Raw genomic sequence first — 15823 nt, forward strand, 5'->3', positions numbered from 1 at the left:
GTAACGTGGATGAAATATAACGCTAATATCGATGATATTTTTCTTTACATTTTCGTTCCCTATTTTCATCAATTTTATTTCAATTTTTCGTTTAAATATTGTTTTTTTTTATAAGATTAGATAATTCCTCGGGATTACTCGTTTCAGTTTTAAAAGTCACGCGATTCGCTCGAATAAAGATAACGAAAGAGATAAATCTTCTATGTGTGGTCTCTACGTGACTTTGCAAAATTTCTTAAATCCTGCTTGGATCTTTTATACATGAAGATTGGATGAAAAAAAAAAAAAAAGAGAAAAAAAAAATAAAAGATAGAAAGAGAGAAAGATTAAACGTACTGGACGAATTCGAACACAGCATGAAAAGATCTGTTTGCGGCACGTATCACTACCTGTTTCGGTCACCGTTCGCGTCCGTTTGCTGAACAACGATAGAAAAAGCACGAGTTTAGGCATTCGAGATGCGAATTTTAAGCCGCGAGCTTGTTGACTTTGAGAACTATACTGCAATGCGGCGTACCCACTTATCGTATTTTTTTTTTTTTTATTTTTTCTTCTTTCTAGGTAAAACGATTTTCAATTTTTTTTTCCTTATTTTAATTATACGATATATCCAAACGTTTTATCCTAACGAGGACAAATCATTAAACCGAGATATTTATATTTAAAAAAAAAAAACATTATATCAATGAAAACTAAGAGACCAACAATATACATCGTTGAATAAAAAAAAAAAAGAAGCAAAATTATATTTTTTAATAATAATTTATTAATAAATAATCATATTGTATCGAGGTATACGTATCAAAATGGTCTCCTACGTAGAATAAATATTTCGCAAGAAGCCATCGTTGCATTAATCATGAAATTGCGGCACTATAGGTGAGCCTTTATTGTTAAAAATCCTGCCAACAAAGTGGAATGTGATCGATAAAGAGAGCGTGGTTCGAATAACAAGGCTATACGTCCAGCTCGCTGCAATACCGGGAAGATGCATTTTCCTGTATTACACTCTGTCCCTCCCACTAACTTCTACCTCTACCTCCACCTCTACCTCTACCCCCCTCCCCCCACTCTATCCCACTCTTTCTCTCTTTTTGCGGCGTATATGCATCTCTGTTTCTCTTTTCTGCATCACATATACATCCTATCGAAGTTATACATGTGATGTGCGCACACACGCGTGCGCAATATCAATGTGAAACTCGCTTTGATTTCGTATATGCCGATGATAAAAGTTACAAGGGTTGTTAAAATATAATTTTGTTCGATATTCTCGTTATTTTAAAGAAAAACAAAACATAACAAAATCAAACAAAACTAAACGAAATAAAACGAAACGTTATTTTGCTCCTTTCTTTGCTACTTTTATTCTGATTTTTTTTTCCCAACCATTTATCGATACATTTGGAATGTTTGAAAGTTTTCCTAGGACTATAGTTCAAGAAAATAATAATTAGTTGTTTAAAATAACTTTTATATTCGTGGTAAATCTCTTTGGGAATGTTGCAAATTGAATTACTCGTTGGTGGTATAGTATATTTATACTGTTTTCGTGATCAAAATTATACCATCGAAGAAGATCGTTATAAAGATCAAGTTGTAATGTGTAATTTGTTTTCTTATTTTCTCGAATTTTATCTCGAAAGAAAATACGAAGATGATTTGTGTACGTAAGTTCGCGATCATCTTAGGAAACTTTTGATGCTTTGGTCTCGTAAGACGATTAAATCGATCTCATTTATCGATTTCATCGTTTTATTCCTTTCCTATTCTTCCAGTATTTATTTTTTAACGTTTAGACAAATCTCTCGGACGAGCATTATTTTGATTTCATTTTTATAAACCCGTTTCTTCTTAGATTTGTCTACTTTCTTTTTTCTCTCAGTTTCTTTTTTTTTTTTCTGCAACCCGTTTTCAGCAAAAGTTCCATCGAGATTCTTGCTTTTGGTGTGTCACCGACAAACACACGTACCAAAGTTCAACTTTATCTACTCGTGCTGATCGATGCCTTCGCACCATTTTCTCTCAACTTTTTTCTTTCTTCTTCTTTCTTTTCTTACTTCGTTCAAGGATCATCCGATTGTTGGAATGATAAGACGACAACATCAGCCCAGGGTTGTTAGGATTTTTCTTCGAATGACAAAGAATCCATTTCCATATCGTGAGATTTACGTCGCTTAAATCGTAAAGAATGATGACATCGTTTTTAAACAAAAAGTGAAGATAATGAAAGTTTACAAATATTCACGATATCTTTCATTCCTTTCGTTCGTTCGTTCATACTCGGATGCGGAAAATAACTCGTAACTTTGAATCCACAAAAAAAAGGATTTATCGAGAGTGAATCTTTCTTTTTAGTTCGTCCCCTTTTTTTTGTTCTTCTTTTTAATTTTTTATTATATTTTATCGCATATTATACCGATCACCTGTATAATATATTACATTACCCAACCCAACTTGGATGATAAAATTTCTTGACAGCAGTTAATTTTGTTCAACGTTGTGTACAATACAATACACGTTGGTCGTAGTATTGTCCATCGTATTTCAAGCAAACCAATTAAATTCCGTGTATTACATTTCGTACCAAATATCTCACGTTCCAGGACGCAAACGTACGCGTTCCATCAATCGAGAAGACTTTGACGGACGAGTGATATATACTAGCGTGATTGTCAAAGATCGTGATAATTGTATATACAGTAAGACACTACTACAGATTTATAGAAATATAAATTTCATCGGAATACGATTCGTACTAAAGTTTATTTTATTTTCTTATTTAATCAATTTCACGGGAACGATTAATTTGTTTTAACTTTATGACAATGATTTTACTGACAATCAGAGTAATATACGAAAACGTTACTAATACGGAATAAATTCAGTATTCAGTAAAATAATACAAAATCAATGATATCATGCGTGTCAAATTTAACAAGAAAACTTTTCTCTATGATGAAATTTAACTACGAGTCTAGAATAAAGTTTCTTCTTATTTTAAATGCGAAAAGTCAAACAAATTTTGTTCATATTTCGTGAATGAAGTTAATTAAACCAGAAATATATGGGCTGGTGGGGAGTATTCAGGCATCTTTTTTGGGAAATTACAATATCCAACGTTTCTATTCGAACGAAATTCATCTTTCGCATTTTATATTTGAAATATAATATCGATATGAAATTATATTTGGAAAATATATGGTTTGTTGTTGTTGTTGTTGTTCTCACGCACTATTTATTCGTATTGGATGATGCACGTCCGAATAAATAAAATCGTAGAAGCGTTCATAATCGAAAGAGAATAATCTCAATCGTAAATCAGTCGCGGCTGAATCCTCGATAAGTATTTTCGCGGTTTGGAGTAACGGGAAACGTTTTCCACATCGCTTCACGACGAAGTACTTGCCCATTACTCGGCCCGTTCCACCTCAGTAAACCATAATACAAGGACGTGAAACGCGTTGAGCTTAATGCCAACCGTAATATATCACATTCCAAAGCTCACGTGGTATTTGATCTGAAGTATACGCTGAATTTGAGACATACGGTGTATACTCAGTGAGTCTCCTATTGGCGTATTCGAAAGGGAGAAAGGGACTAGAAAGGGACTTGCAATTAATACAAACACGTATGCGCACGTCAGCCAAACATACGAACCCACAAAGAGAAACCTTGACAGTTCGACAATTTCGTTAATCGTCAAATCCAAATTGTTCCGTTTAATCCTTTCATTATTTCGACGAATTTTCATTTACATTTTTTCCCCATTGTTTCAATTCTTTTCGGTTTCAAAGGGCGGCTTACATACGTATGCATAATGAATAATTATTTTAAATTATTATTTTATATATTATATATTATATAAAATTAATAGTTGCGTATTGAGAACATTTATTTTATTAATTGAATAAAATTCAATTAAATAGAAAATTTATTTTCTATTTAATTTTTTTTTATTTGTCTCCTAATTTTTTACTTTAATTTTTGGAAAAATTTGTGTCGATGATCAGTAACAAAAAAATTAAAGTTTTTATTTTTTAAAGTTAAATTCACGGTACAGTCACAAACAAAGTTATTTTACAATTTTCACTTAAATTGAGATTTTATGTTAATATTATTAAAATGATCACTAAATTTCATTCTTTTAGAAACTTTATATCAAAATTTCAATTATAAACAAAAAAATAGTTGGTTTAAATCATCTATTTCAACAGATATTAAGAGATATGGATTTGATGAAAATGTCATTAACTTTTGTTTCCGATTGTACCGACAAATCATCCTTAAGTAAAGCAGCGCTCAGTACGATTAGTATTTGGATGGGTGACCCGCTCGAGAAAAAAAGGGGGGAAGAAGAAAAGAAGACAACTTCATGCCGTATACTTGAAATCGCTTTGCCGCGCGTCGTAAATACCGACAAACTTCATGGTGTCGATTTTTCGTGTCGCTCGGAACAAAATCACTCCCCATTACATTTTCCCCAACGCGCCGAAAGAAGTATAACTTCAAAAAACAATTATTATTATAATATATATTTAATTTTGAATATCTTTATCGCGAAAAACGGGTCTGTAACAAAAGAAATATTTTAACTATGAATTATTGAACTAACGTAAGATCAAAAGTAGATTTTCTCGATAAACGTTTAGTCTTTTTAACGACACATTTTCCATGTGGGACGACAATGACAAAAATATTCTTTTGCAAAGTTCGCAAATATCCTTTGTTCTCGAAGATTTTTCGTATTCGCGAGGAATCGAACGTAGGCGTTATCCTTCATTCTTCTTTTCTTTCTTTACTTTTCACCACATTTCTTTTACCTTTTTTTTTACTCCCTCTCCCTGTCTCTCTCTCTGTTACTCTTCTTTTCTAGAGTTTCTCTACTATCTCTCTGAAAAAGAAACTCGATGGTGTGCACAGGGTGTTGGAAAGAAATCTACGCTAGGAAAATACGAAAAGTTTTGCCGAGTTAAATTTATTTTCTCTCTTTTCCACCCATCCTTATCCATACCTATCCCCTCCTATCTTTTCATTTCAGTGTTTCTTTCGTAGAAAATAATGGTATCACTGCGAAGTAGTAAGAACGGAGTCAAAGTTACCGGCCGGTAGACACTTTCGACGTTTTCGGTTAAAAGATTTACTCGACGACTACCAGGTTTCTATTGTTTCATACACTGCAACACTCATAATAAATATCTCTGTCTCTCTTTCTCTCTCTCTCTTTCTCTCTCTCTATTTCTCTATTTTATTCGTTCATTCGTTCATTCGTTTTGTTGTACCATGCGAGAAATGTATCACTTTATACGATGAATGTGTTACCTGGACAATAAACGTGCCACCGACGGTGATCTCTCGAGCTTTTTATCTGATTCACCATTGTACAAAACGCAAGCCCTTGTTGGAAACGTTTTACTTGATTGTATGTAGCACACGTATGGTTGATTTTAAAACAGGAGACAAATTTTTCCGAAACAATTGGATCACTGTATATATAAACGTTCTTGTTTAATGGACAAATGTATTATTTTCATATCGTCTGAAATCATTTCTTTAATTTCTTATTTTTATTTCTTTTATTCTCTCTCGTATAATAAACACGTGATTAATTTTAAAAGGTGGTCAAATTTTTCAAGGGGAGTGGGGAGAAAAAAATTATTGTTACAATTGTTATATATTAATTAACTTATTATCGTAAACATTTCTTTGACCTTGCCCCTATTCTTTCGTACGTATGCTTATCCAACGTTTCATTTCTTCTTTTTTCATTTACTTTTCATTTTCTTCTCGACATTTCGCACACAGTAATTATTCCGTCCTTTCGGAACGGTTTTATTATACTCGCGACGTTTTGATCGTGTTTGAGAAAAACACGAGGTAAAGAGAACGAATGAAAGTAAAAGAGAGAAATGTAGAATGAAAGAGAAAAAAAAAAACCACACGCAAGACTCGCAATAATAACGCGACGGGGGAGAGTTGCGAAACAAACGCGTGGGGTGGTTTTTTGTTAAAAAAATAAAAACAAGAGAATACGAAAAAAAAACTGGCGTGTGTACTTATGTACGCACGTAAGAAGTTATACTTCTTTGCTGTACCAAAACGAACATAACCTCAATAACCTCAAAAATAACTTAACAAAAAATAATTTATTATTATTATTATTAATTTAAATTTATTATCGATGTATTATATATTAGAAAGAATAATAAAATATCATAATATAGATATCAGTCCACACTAAATATACAGAGATATATCGAATTATTTTATGCGTCAACTGTCATGGCGCGGTTACAGCATTAGTTCTCGCTTCGATCATTTAAGTAAAGCGGCGCTGCGTACGATTAATATTTGATTGGGCGACCTGCTTGAGAAAAAAAGGGGGGAAGAAGAAGAGAAGACAACTTCACGCCGTATACTTGAAATCGTTTTGCCGCGCGTCGTAAATACCGACAAACTTCACGGTGTCGATTTTTCGTGTCGCTCGGAACAAAATCACTCCCCATTACATTTTCCCCAACGCGCCAAAAGAAGTATAACTTCAACAAGGGAATACACAAAAAATCGAGCAAACGGAAAGTTCGTTTTCCATGCAGTGGAATCCCTTTAAAGGTCGTACGTCACGTTTACAACACGAAATCATGAAATCCTGGATGTGGATGTGTTAAGTGCTCTTCAACGTGTCACCGTGCATACACGCGAGTAGAACCTTCCTTACAACATACGAAACAGTGCCTTAATTACACTGCTAGGTGTTCAGAGTGAAACCAAGAGAGACAGAGAGAGAGAGAGAGAGAGGATAAGTCGGAAGCAGGTGACATCCGTTTCAAGTACAACACCTCCATCCCGAAGAACACCGTACTGGTTTTACTAATGATGTAAATATTCTTTTTTGTTTTCATCATCATCCTCGTCGTCGTCGTCGTCGTCGTCGTCAAAAAGAATACGTGCATGCATATGACGTTGAATTCATTGCAGTTATGCAACGCGTACTATTATTCCTTTTATACTTTACAAAGGTTTTGTTCAAAGTTCATTTTACCTGGCTGAAGTTCGTTGCTTTTCTTCTTCTTCTTCTTCATATTATTCTTTTTGATATCTTTCCAACATATTTTCTTGATTTTATTTTTGATTTTATTTTTCTCAGATAAAAATTGTGTTCTTTTAAAAATATACGAAGCGGAACGTACACCACCCACCACCGACTCGTTCCGCACGTTCATTTCGATTTGGAAAAAAACTTTCTATCGTCGCCTTCTCGATTTCCTAACATATTTCTAACGCGTCTCTGGTAGTCTCGACGATCTCAGGAATGTTCGTTCACGTTCCTTGCGTTCCACGATGTGAAGAAAAAAAGAAAAGAAAGGAATAGATATGAAGGGGCGGGAGGGGGGTTTAGCAATGGCAGTGACGGTGATGGTGGTTTAATTTTCTACCAAATTCCAAAGAATAGTTTCTCTATTTTCCTTTTCTTCTTTCTCTCTCTCTCTCTCTCGAGGAATAATATTTCTTTTCTTTGAAATCTTCTTCAGCTATTTTCACGGAATACGTTTGCAGCGTTAATTAAGTGTCGAGTCCTCGACGCTGCTGCTGCTAATCCAAATGAGAGACACAAATGGAACGTACTGTACGAGTCTCGTAGTCATTTCGGAAGTGTGGTAATAAGAAATACTGGATTTGTTATGTAAGTTCAATGAATATTCCATTACTACTGAAAAAGATTATTTCTTTTAAATATTACAGCGATAAATACGAGTTAAAAGAGACGAGAAAAATACGGCCAGTAGTACTCGAGATGCATTTAATAAAATAAACATTTTTTTACTTGACTCGATATTATAATAATAATCATATATTAACATAAAATGTCGGCGATGGTTTAAATTCGCAAAAAGAAAACAACCCCCCTAGGTGTCGTTGATCTTCTGAATTATTTAACGAATCCACCCTTCTTCTTGCTTTCGTTGAGAAATAATGTCACGAGTCACTTAAAGTACATATACGTGTTCAAATAATAGGAAAAAGGAAACCATGTTATACATTGTACCATTGTTACTATTCACTTCGAAGTAACCTTTTTGCAAACCATCAAATATTATTCAATATTTAACGAAAGGTGACATGATAGATTTTATTTTACGAATTCATTTATGTATTCTAACGTAAGAGAAGACATTCTTCGTTTTGGGGGGGTGAATTTTTTTTTAATTAATTGTTTTTTAGAATGAATAATAGGAGGAGAATGAATGTTGCTTCGGAGAGTTGTTGATTGAAATTGCAAAAGGTATTTTGCGGGAAAAAATAAGTTACAACATTTCGAATTCGCGACGTAATACTATTTAAAGCTTATGACAATCCCCTTCCTCCCCCACCCCCTCCCACCCCCTCTCACCTTCCATTTTTCTAGCTTTCTACGTGCTTGTAGGTATACACGCATATATATACTAGATTCTCTGTACGGAACTTTTCACGAACGAGCACGTAGCAACGGTCTCGTATTTCCAACCACTTTTCCATTCTACGTTTTTTCTCATTGCTTTTCTTTACTCCCTTCCTGCTTTCAACGTCCGTCGGAGAGCATCATCTCAAAGGGATTGGGAAAACATTTCCTGCTCTTTTCGCGGTTTACAACGAATGTCAACGATGTAGCATCTCTCTCTCTCTCTCTTTCTGTTTTTTATCTTCTTTCTTTCCCTTTTGTTTTCTCTCTTTTTTTTTTTTATTTTTTACTCAAATAAATGTAAGGTAATATATTCGACACTTGACTATTCCCTCAAAAGATTCAAACGATGTACCAAAGATCAAAGTTAAAATGAATTATAAACCGTTTCCGATACTTGTGACAATTATAATCGTCAAATTTCATATTTTATTCTTTTTTTTTTCATTGAATTCATGAATTTGATTATATGATTTGTTATAATCGTTTAATTTGATCAACGAGAAACTTAATTTTTCTTGTCTTCTTTTACAGTTATTAAAATCAAGAAATAAAATATGATCGCGTAATTTGGAATAATGATTAAGGATGATTTGTCGATACAATCGGAAACAAAAGTTAATGACATTTTCATCAAATCCATATCTCTTAATATCTGTTGAAATAGATGATTTAAACCAACTATTTTTTCTTGTTATAATTGAAATTTTGATATAAAGTTTCTAAAAGAATGAAATTTAGTGATCATTTTAATAATATTAAGATAAAAATCTCAATTTAAGTGAAAATTGTAAAATAACTTTTGTTTGTGACTGTACCGTGAATTTACGGTATTAAGAGATATGGATTTGATGAAAATGTCATTAACTTTTGTTTCCGATTGTACCGACAAATCATCCTTAATCGACTCGTACAATTAAGAGCTAAACAATTGAACGATTCCATGAAAATTAGTCGTCCTTCAAATTATAAATTTTAAATAATTAAACAATGTTTCGTATATTGAAATCATTTAAAAATGCATCGAGTTGTCGTGTAACGCATCAATTTACCTGCAATTTGTACGCACTCCTATATTTAAAAAGGATTGGAAAAAGAGAATTTTAATTTACGAGAAATACGAATCAAGAGGAAATAGATAAGGAAGTGTGTGTGTGTGTGTGTGTGAAACTGTGTGAGGGTTGAATGTTGATGGTCTGGTTTGAACGATCGATCAAATATATTTCTTGTCTTCGATTGGTTCCAAGTACCGTTGATCGCAAAGGGTACAAAAAAAAATAAGAGAGAGAGAGAGAGATGGCAGATAGAGAAGGAAGTGGTTCATCTAACAGATGAAGAGGGTTCTTCTATTTTTATTGGTAGAAAACAAGTACCGGTCGATGTAGAATCTTACCTGAACACCCCCAACGCCAACGATGAAGAGGAGTTGAACCATGAAAAGGGCTGCTAAGAGATTCATGAGAGTGGTACCTGCCAAACTTCTCAGATCGGAGAACAGACTGAAACAAGAAGAATACAAGGATAATGAAAAATGTGTTCCTGTGTTCCTTTGAACATTTATTTTCTCAATATCGACGATGTTACCATAAAAAAAAAAAAAAAGAAAGAGAGAAGGAGAGAAAAAAAATACGAAATGGAGATTGTGCACTCAATTCTGAATAGAAAGAGAGAGTGAGAGAGAGAGAGAATGTTCGTACGAATATAAATCGATTGTCATCGTTGGGACACGTAAATTTCTACCCCCTTCTCCCCCATAACGAAGAAGATTTATATTTTATTAAATCCCTGCCGCATATCTCGTGCAGTATTTTTTTTTCTTACTATCTCTTTTTTTTTCTATTTATTTCTCTATTTCGATTGAACATATATCGATGTATATCGATACCTTCGAATAATTTGATTTACACTTTTATTTCGTCAAAGGTTTGACGGTAAATACGACGAACTGACGATTTATATATGTGGTTGTTGAAATGAAAGAAAAAAAAGAAGAGGAAGAGGAGAAAATAAATAAATAAATAAATAAATAAAAATAAAAAGATCCCTTTCAAACGTTTTAATTTTTAATCGTTCGAAAAAGTATACAAGCGTTTTGTTAGCGTGCAAAACAACCAAATGTAATTCTAGCCGATATCGATGTTACGCTAGGTTTGCATATTTACCAAAAAAAAGAAAAAAGAAAAATAAAACCGACATACGTTCGCGTACGAACTGAACGAACGAAACGAACGAATGAATTAAAAAAAGAGAAATAAAAATGATAGGAAGGATTGATGATTTACAGATACATGATAAAAGAAGAAAAAAAGACAAAGTTCAAACGAAAAGAGACGAAAATTTGTTGTTGTATCTGACTTGAAAATTGAAAGAGCAGTATAGTTTTTGCGTGTTGTGGGATTAGATTTGAAAGAAGTAACGTTGGTTTTAAAGGAAAACGGTTCGAGTTTAAATTTACCTCTAACAGACGTGGTAGTAGATAGACGCTCGTAAAAGTATAGGAGTCCTAGTAGTTAGCAGACTCGTAGAAAACTTGAGGACGAATAAGTCCTTCGAGATGCAGGAAGAAAAGAAAAGGAACGGGACTAAATCACTTAACTCTCTTTCTCTCTTTCTTTCTTTCTTTCTTTCTTTCTTTCTATCTTTAAAAGGAAAAAAAAAGAACAGCTTGTAAACAAGGAAAATCAGAAAAAATAGACAAAGAGAAAGAGAAAGGGAAAAGAAAAACTTCCATACTTTCTTTGTAAGATTTTTAAACACACTTATGCAACAGAAACGCACAACGTGTTACACAATTCTGAACGCATTGCATTATAATGCAATCGATGGTACTTTCGGAGAATAGAAATTCTTTTTCCTTCGATATCCCATGATATTTTTCTACGAGTTGAAAATTCTTTATCGCATTATTATTATTATTATTATTATTGTGGGATGAGAGCACCTCGAAGCCAAACACTTAAGTAGGCGTTCGTGAGGAGATTGGACGGTGGGCCCTGGATAGCTCAATGGTTAAAGGCAGTCGCTCAATGGTTAAAGAAGCAGTCAAAAGCAAAAAATCCGGGTTCGAGTCCCGGTGCAGTCAGTTTCAACGGCCCAATTTTTTCACCAATCCTACATTATTTTTATTATTATTTCGACTATCGAAGAATATCGTAAAACTTCCAAACCATAAGAAATATTCCATTACGCATTCGCATAACTAACCCCGCGTAGTATTTTTCCCTTCTGTGAATCTTTAATTACGAATTTTCGCATTATCCGACGTGTCAGAATGTTGTGTGACGATATCGATCGAGAATTCATATTCAGTATCGTGCTCGTTTTTTCACGTATTTGTGGTATTTCATAATCGATCGTATATTCCGTTCCTTTTCTTTTTTTTCTTTTTCCTTTTTATATATTAATTTTTTTTTTCTCTCATTTAATGAAATTCTTTTATTTACCCGGAGAAAAAAATTCGCGAATCGAATATAAATGAGAATGGGGTAGGATCGTGGATATGTAATTTCGTAGATTCATTTTAATTATTATTATTATTATCATTATATGCTTTTAAATAAAATTATACGCAAATAATAGAGATCTCAATTAAATAAACGAAGTGTAATATATTTTATTATTTTGCGAATTTTTCTTTCAAACGTAATTCAAATTGCATGGTAAAATAATTGCGCTCGTTTTTTCTTTTTTCTTTTTTTTATATCAATGAAATATTCTACGAAATATTCGAATGATTATAATTAACAAGGTATTATATGGAAGAACAATTATAATATCTAGAATCGTAAATAATTTTTTTTCGTTCGGCAAGTAAAAAAAAAAGGAAAAACTTTAATTCCCTCTTTTCCGAAAGATTGACCCTCAACGAAGTAGTAGCCATGACTTTTCATTCCGTTTAGCTGGTGAATAATTCATTCGGTAAAAAAATACATTCAATGATAGAAGGGAGATAAAGAGGAGGGAGGGAGGGAGGGAGGAAGGAAAGGTCAAAGAAGGGAAAAAGTAAGTACTCGAGTTAAACGAAATTTGGCCGATAGTATCGTAACTGTTATTCTTTCCATTCGGATGAAAAGTTTGATATTTTGTTTTATTTCATTTCATTTCGTTTCATTTCATTTTCCAATAGTCTACGAAAGCAACACGAAACGAAAACACGTCGAATTTTTAAACGCGAAGTTATTCGTTCGAAGTAACTACGAGAATTCCAACAAAAAAAAAAAAAGAAACAATAAAGAAAATTAATCATCTTCAGTTGATAAATTTGTGTCACGAATACAGATGTAAAAAAAAAATTAAAATAGAAAAAACTATGTATTTCTAATAGCATAACTAATATCGTGTTTCGTTTGCTTCGTGGTAAAACGAGCGGCCTTCGAAATTTACGATATTACCTTTTACTTCGGTCGAAAAGTGTAATTAGTTAGATGTAACTGGGTATTTTAGATAACGTTAAAACCTTACTGCTGGTTTCTATTCCTGCAGCTGCTGTTACCAAAGGAAATATTGCAATTTAATTTATCTATTCGTACTTTGAGATAACGTTTAATAAATCATGAAAAAAAAAAACAGAAAAAAAAGAAAAAGAAACAAATTATAACATCACACATTACGTACAATTACTTTTCAACGTAACTACTCGTTCATTTTCATTCTAAAAAGCACGTTTACGTAACACTCTTTCCTTTTATTTTTTCTTCTTTTTTTCTGTTTCCTTTTTCCTTTTTACAGCCTGTAGAAAATTTCCGAGAGTCATATCTCGAGCGTGTTACACAACCAGTAGTACCTACATTTCTGCGATATTTAAACACTAAGAAAGAAAAATAAAAATGTAAGAAACATGAAAAGAACAGACTGCAGATAAGAAAAGTCATTTTCTTATCGGAAATCTTGATATTCTAATCGAATGAAAATCTAAAATTAAGTGGCAGAAGTATCAAAAACAACGCAGGTGACGTTTTCAAATCCTCCTAGAATATCAAAAGTTTTTCAGTTCAACGCTTTCTCGACTTTTATTTCGATTTCTTTTCCTCTGTATTCCTCGTTTCTTCCCTCAGTCCCTCCCATTCTCGCAAATAGAAGATTGACATCACCATAAATTTCCTTTAACGTCTGAAAAGCTGTTACTCCCATCATCGTAAAAATAGTTTGATTCTTGTCATTAGTTTCTTTAACGATCTTTTTTTAGTAACGTTAAGATCAATGTGTTCTTTCTCTCTCTCTTTTTGTGTCTCTCTTTTTCTCTTCCTTTTTTTATCAAAAACCACACACGCATATTGAAAAGTTACGTTTCAAACGTGTCCCATAAATTTATATCACCGAATCGATTTTTTGTTCACTTCCCCTGAAAAAAGCTTTTCCGAAAAGTGATTGCAAATTTCTGCATAGGTGAAATGTGCAGACAACTAAACGACACACAACCTCGTATCATTATTATTATTATTATTATTATTATTATTTAAATGATCACTCAGTCGAATTATTATATATTATATATATTTATATATTATATATTATTATATAATAATATATAAATTATTATATATTATATATTTGTAGGATTCGTGAAAAAAATTGGGCCGTTGGACTGACTGGAGGACCGGGATTCGAACCCGGATCTTTCAATTTCAGAGAGATTGATTGCTCTTTAACCAATTGAGCTATCCAGGGCCCACCGTCCAATCTCCTCACGAACGCCTACTTAAGTGTTTGGCCTGGAGGTGCTCGCATCCCACATGTTTATATTAATTATTATATATTATATATTAATATTATATTAATTATTATATTATTATAATATTTAATATAATATTATATATAATATTATATTAATTATTATATATTATATATTATAAGAATTATTTCGATTCTTTGTAAAATTGTTACGAGTACCATTAAAATTAATGTGCATCGAGACGTTCACGTTAAAATAAACCGTAGGTCGATCGTAGTACAGTTTTACAATCAAATGTTTTTTTTCTTTTTTTTTTAATAAAATTGACATTTGCATTGCAAATATGAGTAATGAAAAAAGAAATCTATACAGAGAGAAAAAGATAGAAAAAGAGAGAGAGAGAGAAAATGGTTGGATGGAAAGAGAAAGCTTTTTTAATCCCAGGGTTTTGATTTCATTATCATTTGAAGAAAGCCAACTGTATAATTGTTATCGGACGAGTTTAATGCGGGATATTACGAGTTCGATAATACAGAGATACTGATTAATTAATCTCGAATTTGTTATTTATGATATTCATTAAATTTCGTCTTCATGATTTATCGATCGCAAATTAAAAAAAAGATTACTGAATGCGCTGTGCATAAATTTATATAATTAAATTATTCTCTTATAGCATTTTTTTTTTCTTTTTTTTTGTAAAGATATTAATCAAATAATTATCTCTCCAAAAGAAACTTTATCACGAAGCAACGTATAAATTTCTCCTCTCTCCCCCACCATCCACCCACACTCTTTACGAATAGTTCGACGAAATTACCTTTTTCAAAGGAATCAAAGAAGGGGAAAAAAGGAAAGGAAGCAAAAGAAAAAGGAAAGAAAAGTGATAGGTAAAGGATGTCCGCTTCATAAAGTTACAACATTGTATAGCAGGAATGGATGATAAAAAAGTATGTTACTTTGAGGACTTGAATTTCAAAAGCTTTTTAGATTTATACAATGTTTTATGGGCTGGAACAGAAGTCGAAGAAGGTTTTACGTGTAATTGATGCTTCTTCATTTTCAACCTCCCTCCCTCCCACCCCCACCCCCTCCTCCTCTTCACCGTAGCTTTCTTCGAAATTGAACTACTTACAATTAGATTTGATCGGGGGAGGGGGGGGCAGGTGAATTATTTTACAAATTAATGAGAAATACGTCGATATCTTTTAACAATGTCTTCCTGTTTCGATTCTTTGTCCCCAAGTTTTATTCGACAATCAATGAGATTTGACTTATCAAAGAGAAGTGATAAAAAAAAAATAGAAAGAAAAGATAGGAAGGAAGGAACGAAGTTGCAATAGCGAGAATAACGAGCGTCAAGAAACCATCTAAAATTCGACCGTGTGATTTTCATTCCCCTTCTGAATTATTCATTCTCGTAGAAACGTTTGAGTATGAGTAATGGCCTCGGCGTATGTACAATACTACGTACAAGTTAGTATAATACTACTGTACACACTATAGCGGCTTTTCAAATTAATCTTTCCGCTTTCCAGTGCAACTTTGTTAGGCTTCGACCGCAACTCCCGGGCTTAGTTCTAACTATTACGATTTATTAATTAACGCTGGTACTGAACTATTTCAAACGATCTTACGTGAAACTTTTATTACGACGATAATGACTCGTCGTTTATAATTCTATCCATGGAAATATATTTGATGATAATAAT

General features: G+C 32.8%; 1 protein-coding gene across 1 annotated transcript in view; it reads right to left on the reverse strand.

Moving 5' to 3' along the window:
* LOC122517949 (cadherin EGF LAG seven-pass G-type receptor 1-like) overlaps window positions 1–15823 on the reverse strand; it is a 59343-nt gene that overhangs the window by 17463 nt on the left and 26057 nt on the right. The window contains exon 4 of the mRNA XM_043636583.1: window positions 9834–9939. Within this exon, the coding sequence (XP_043492518.1) occupies window positions 9834–9939 (106 nt within the window). The remainder of the gene's footprint in view (window positions 1–9833; window positions 9940–15823) is intronic.

The sequence above is a fragment of the Polistes fuscatus genome, unplaced genomic scaffold (assembly GCF_010416935.1).
Source record: "Polistes fuscatus isolate 324 unplaced genomic scaffold, CU_Pfus_HIC Scaffold22, whole genome shotgun sequence".
In the NCBI taxonomy this organism is placed as follows: domain Eukaryota; kingdom Metazoa; phylum Arthropoda; class Insecta; order Hymenoptera; family Vespidae; genus Polistes; species Polistes fuscatus.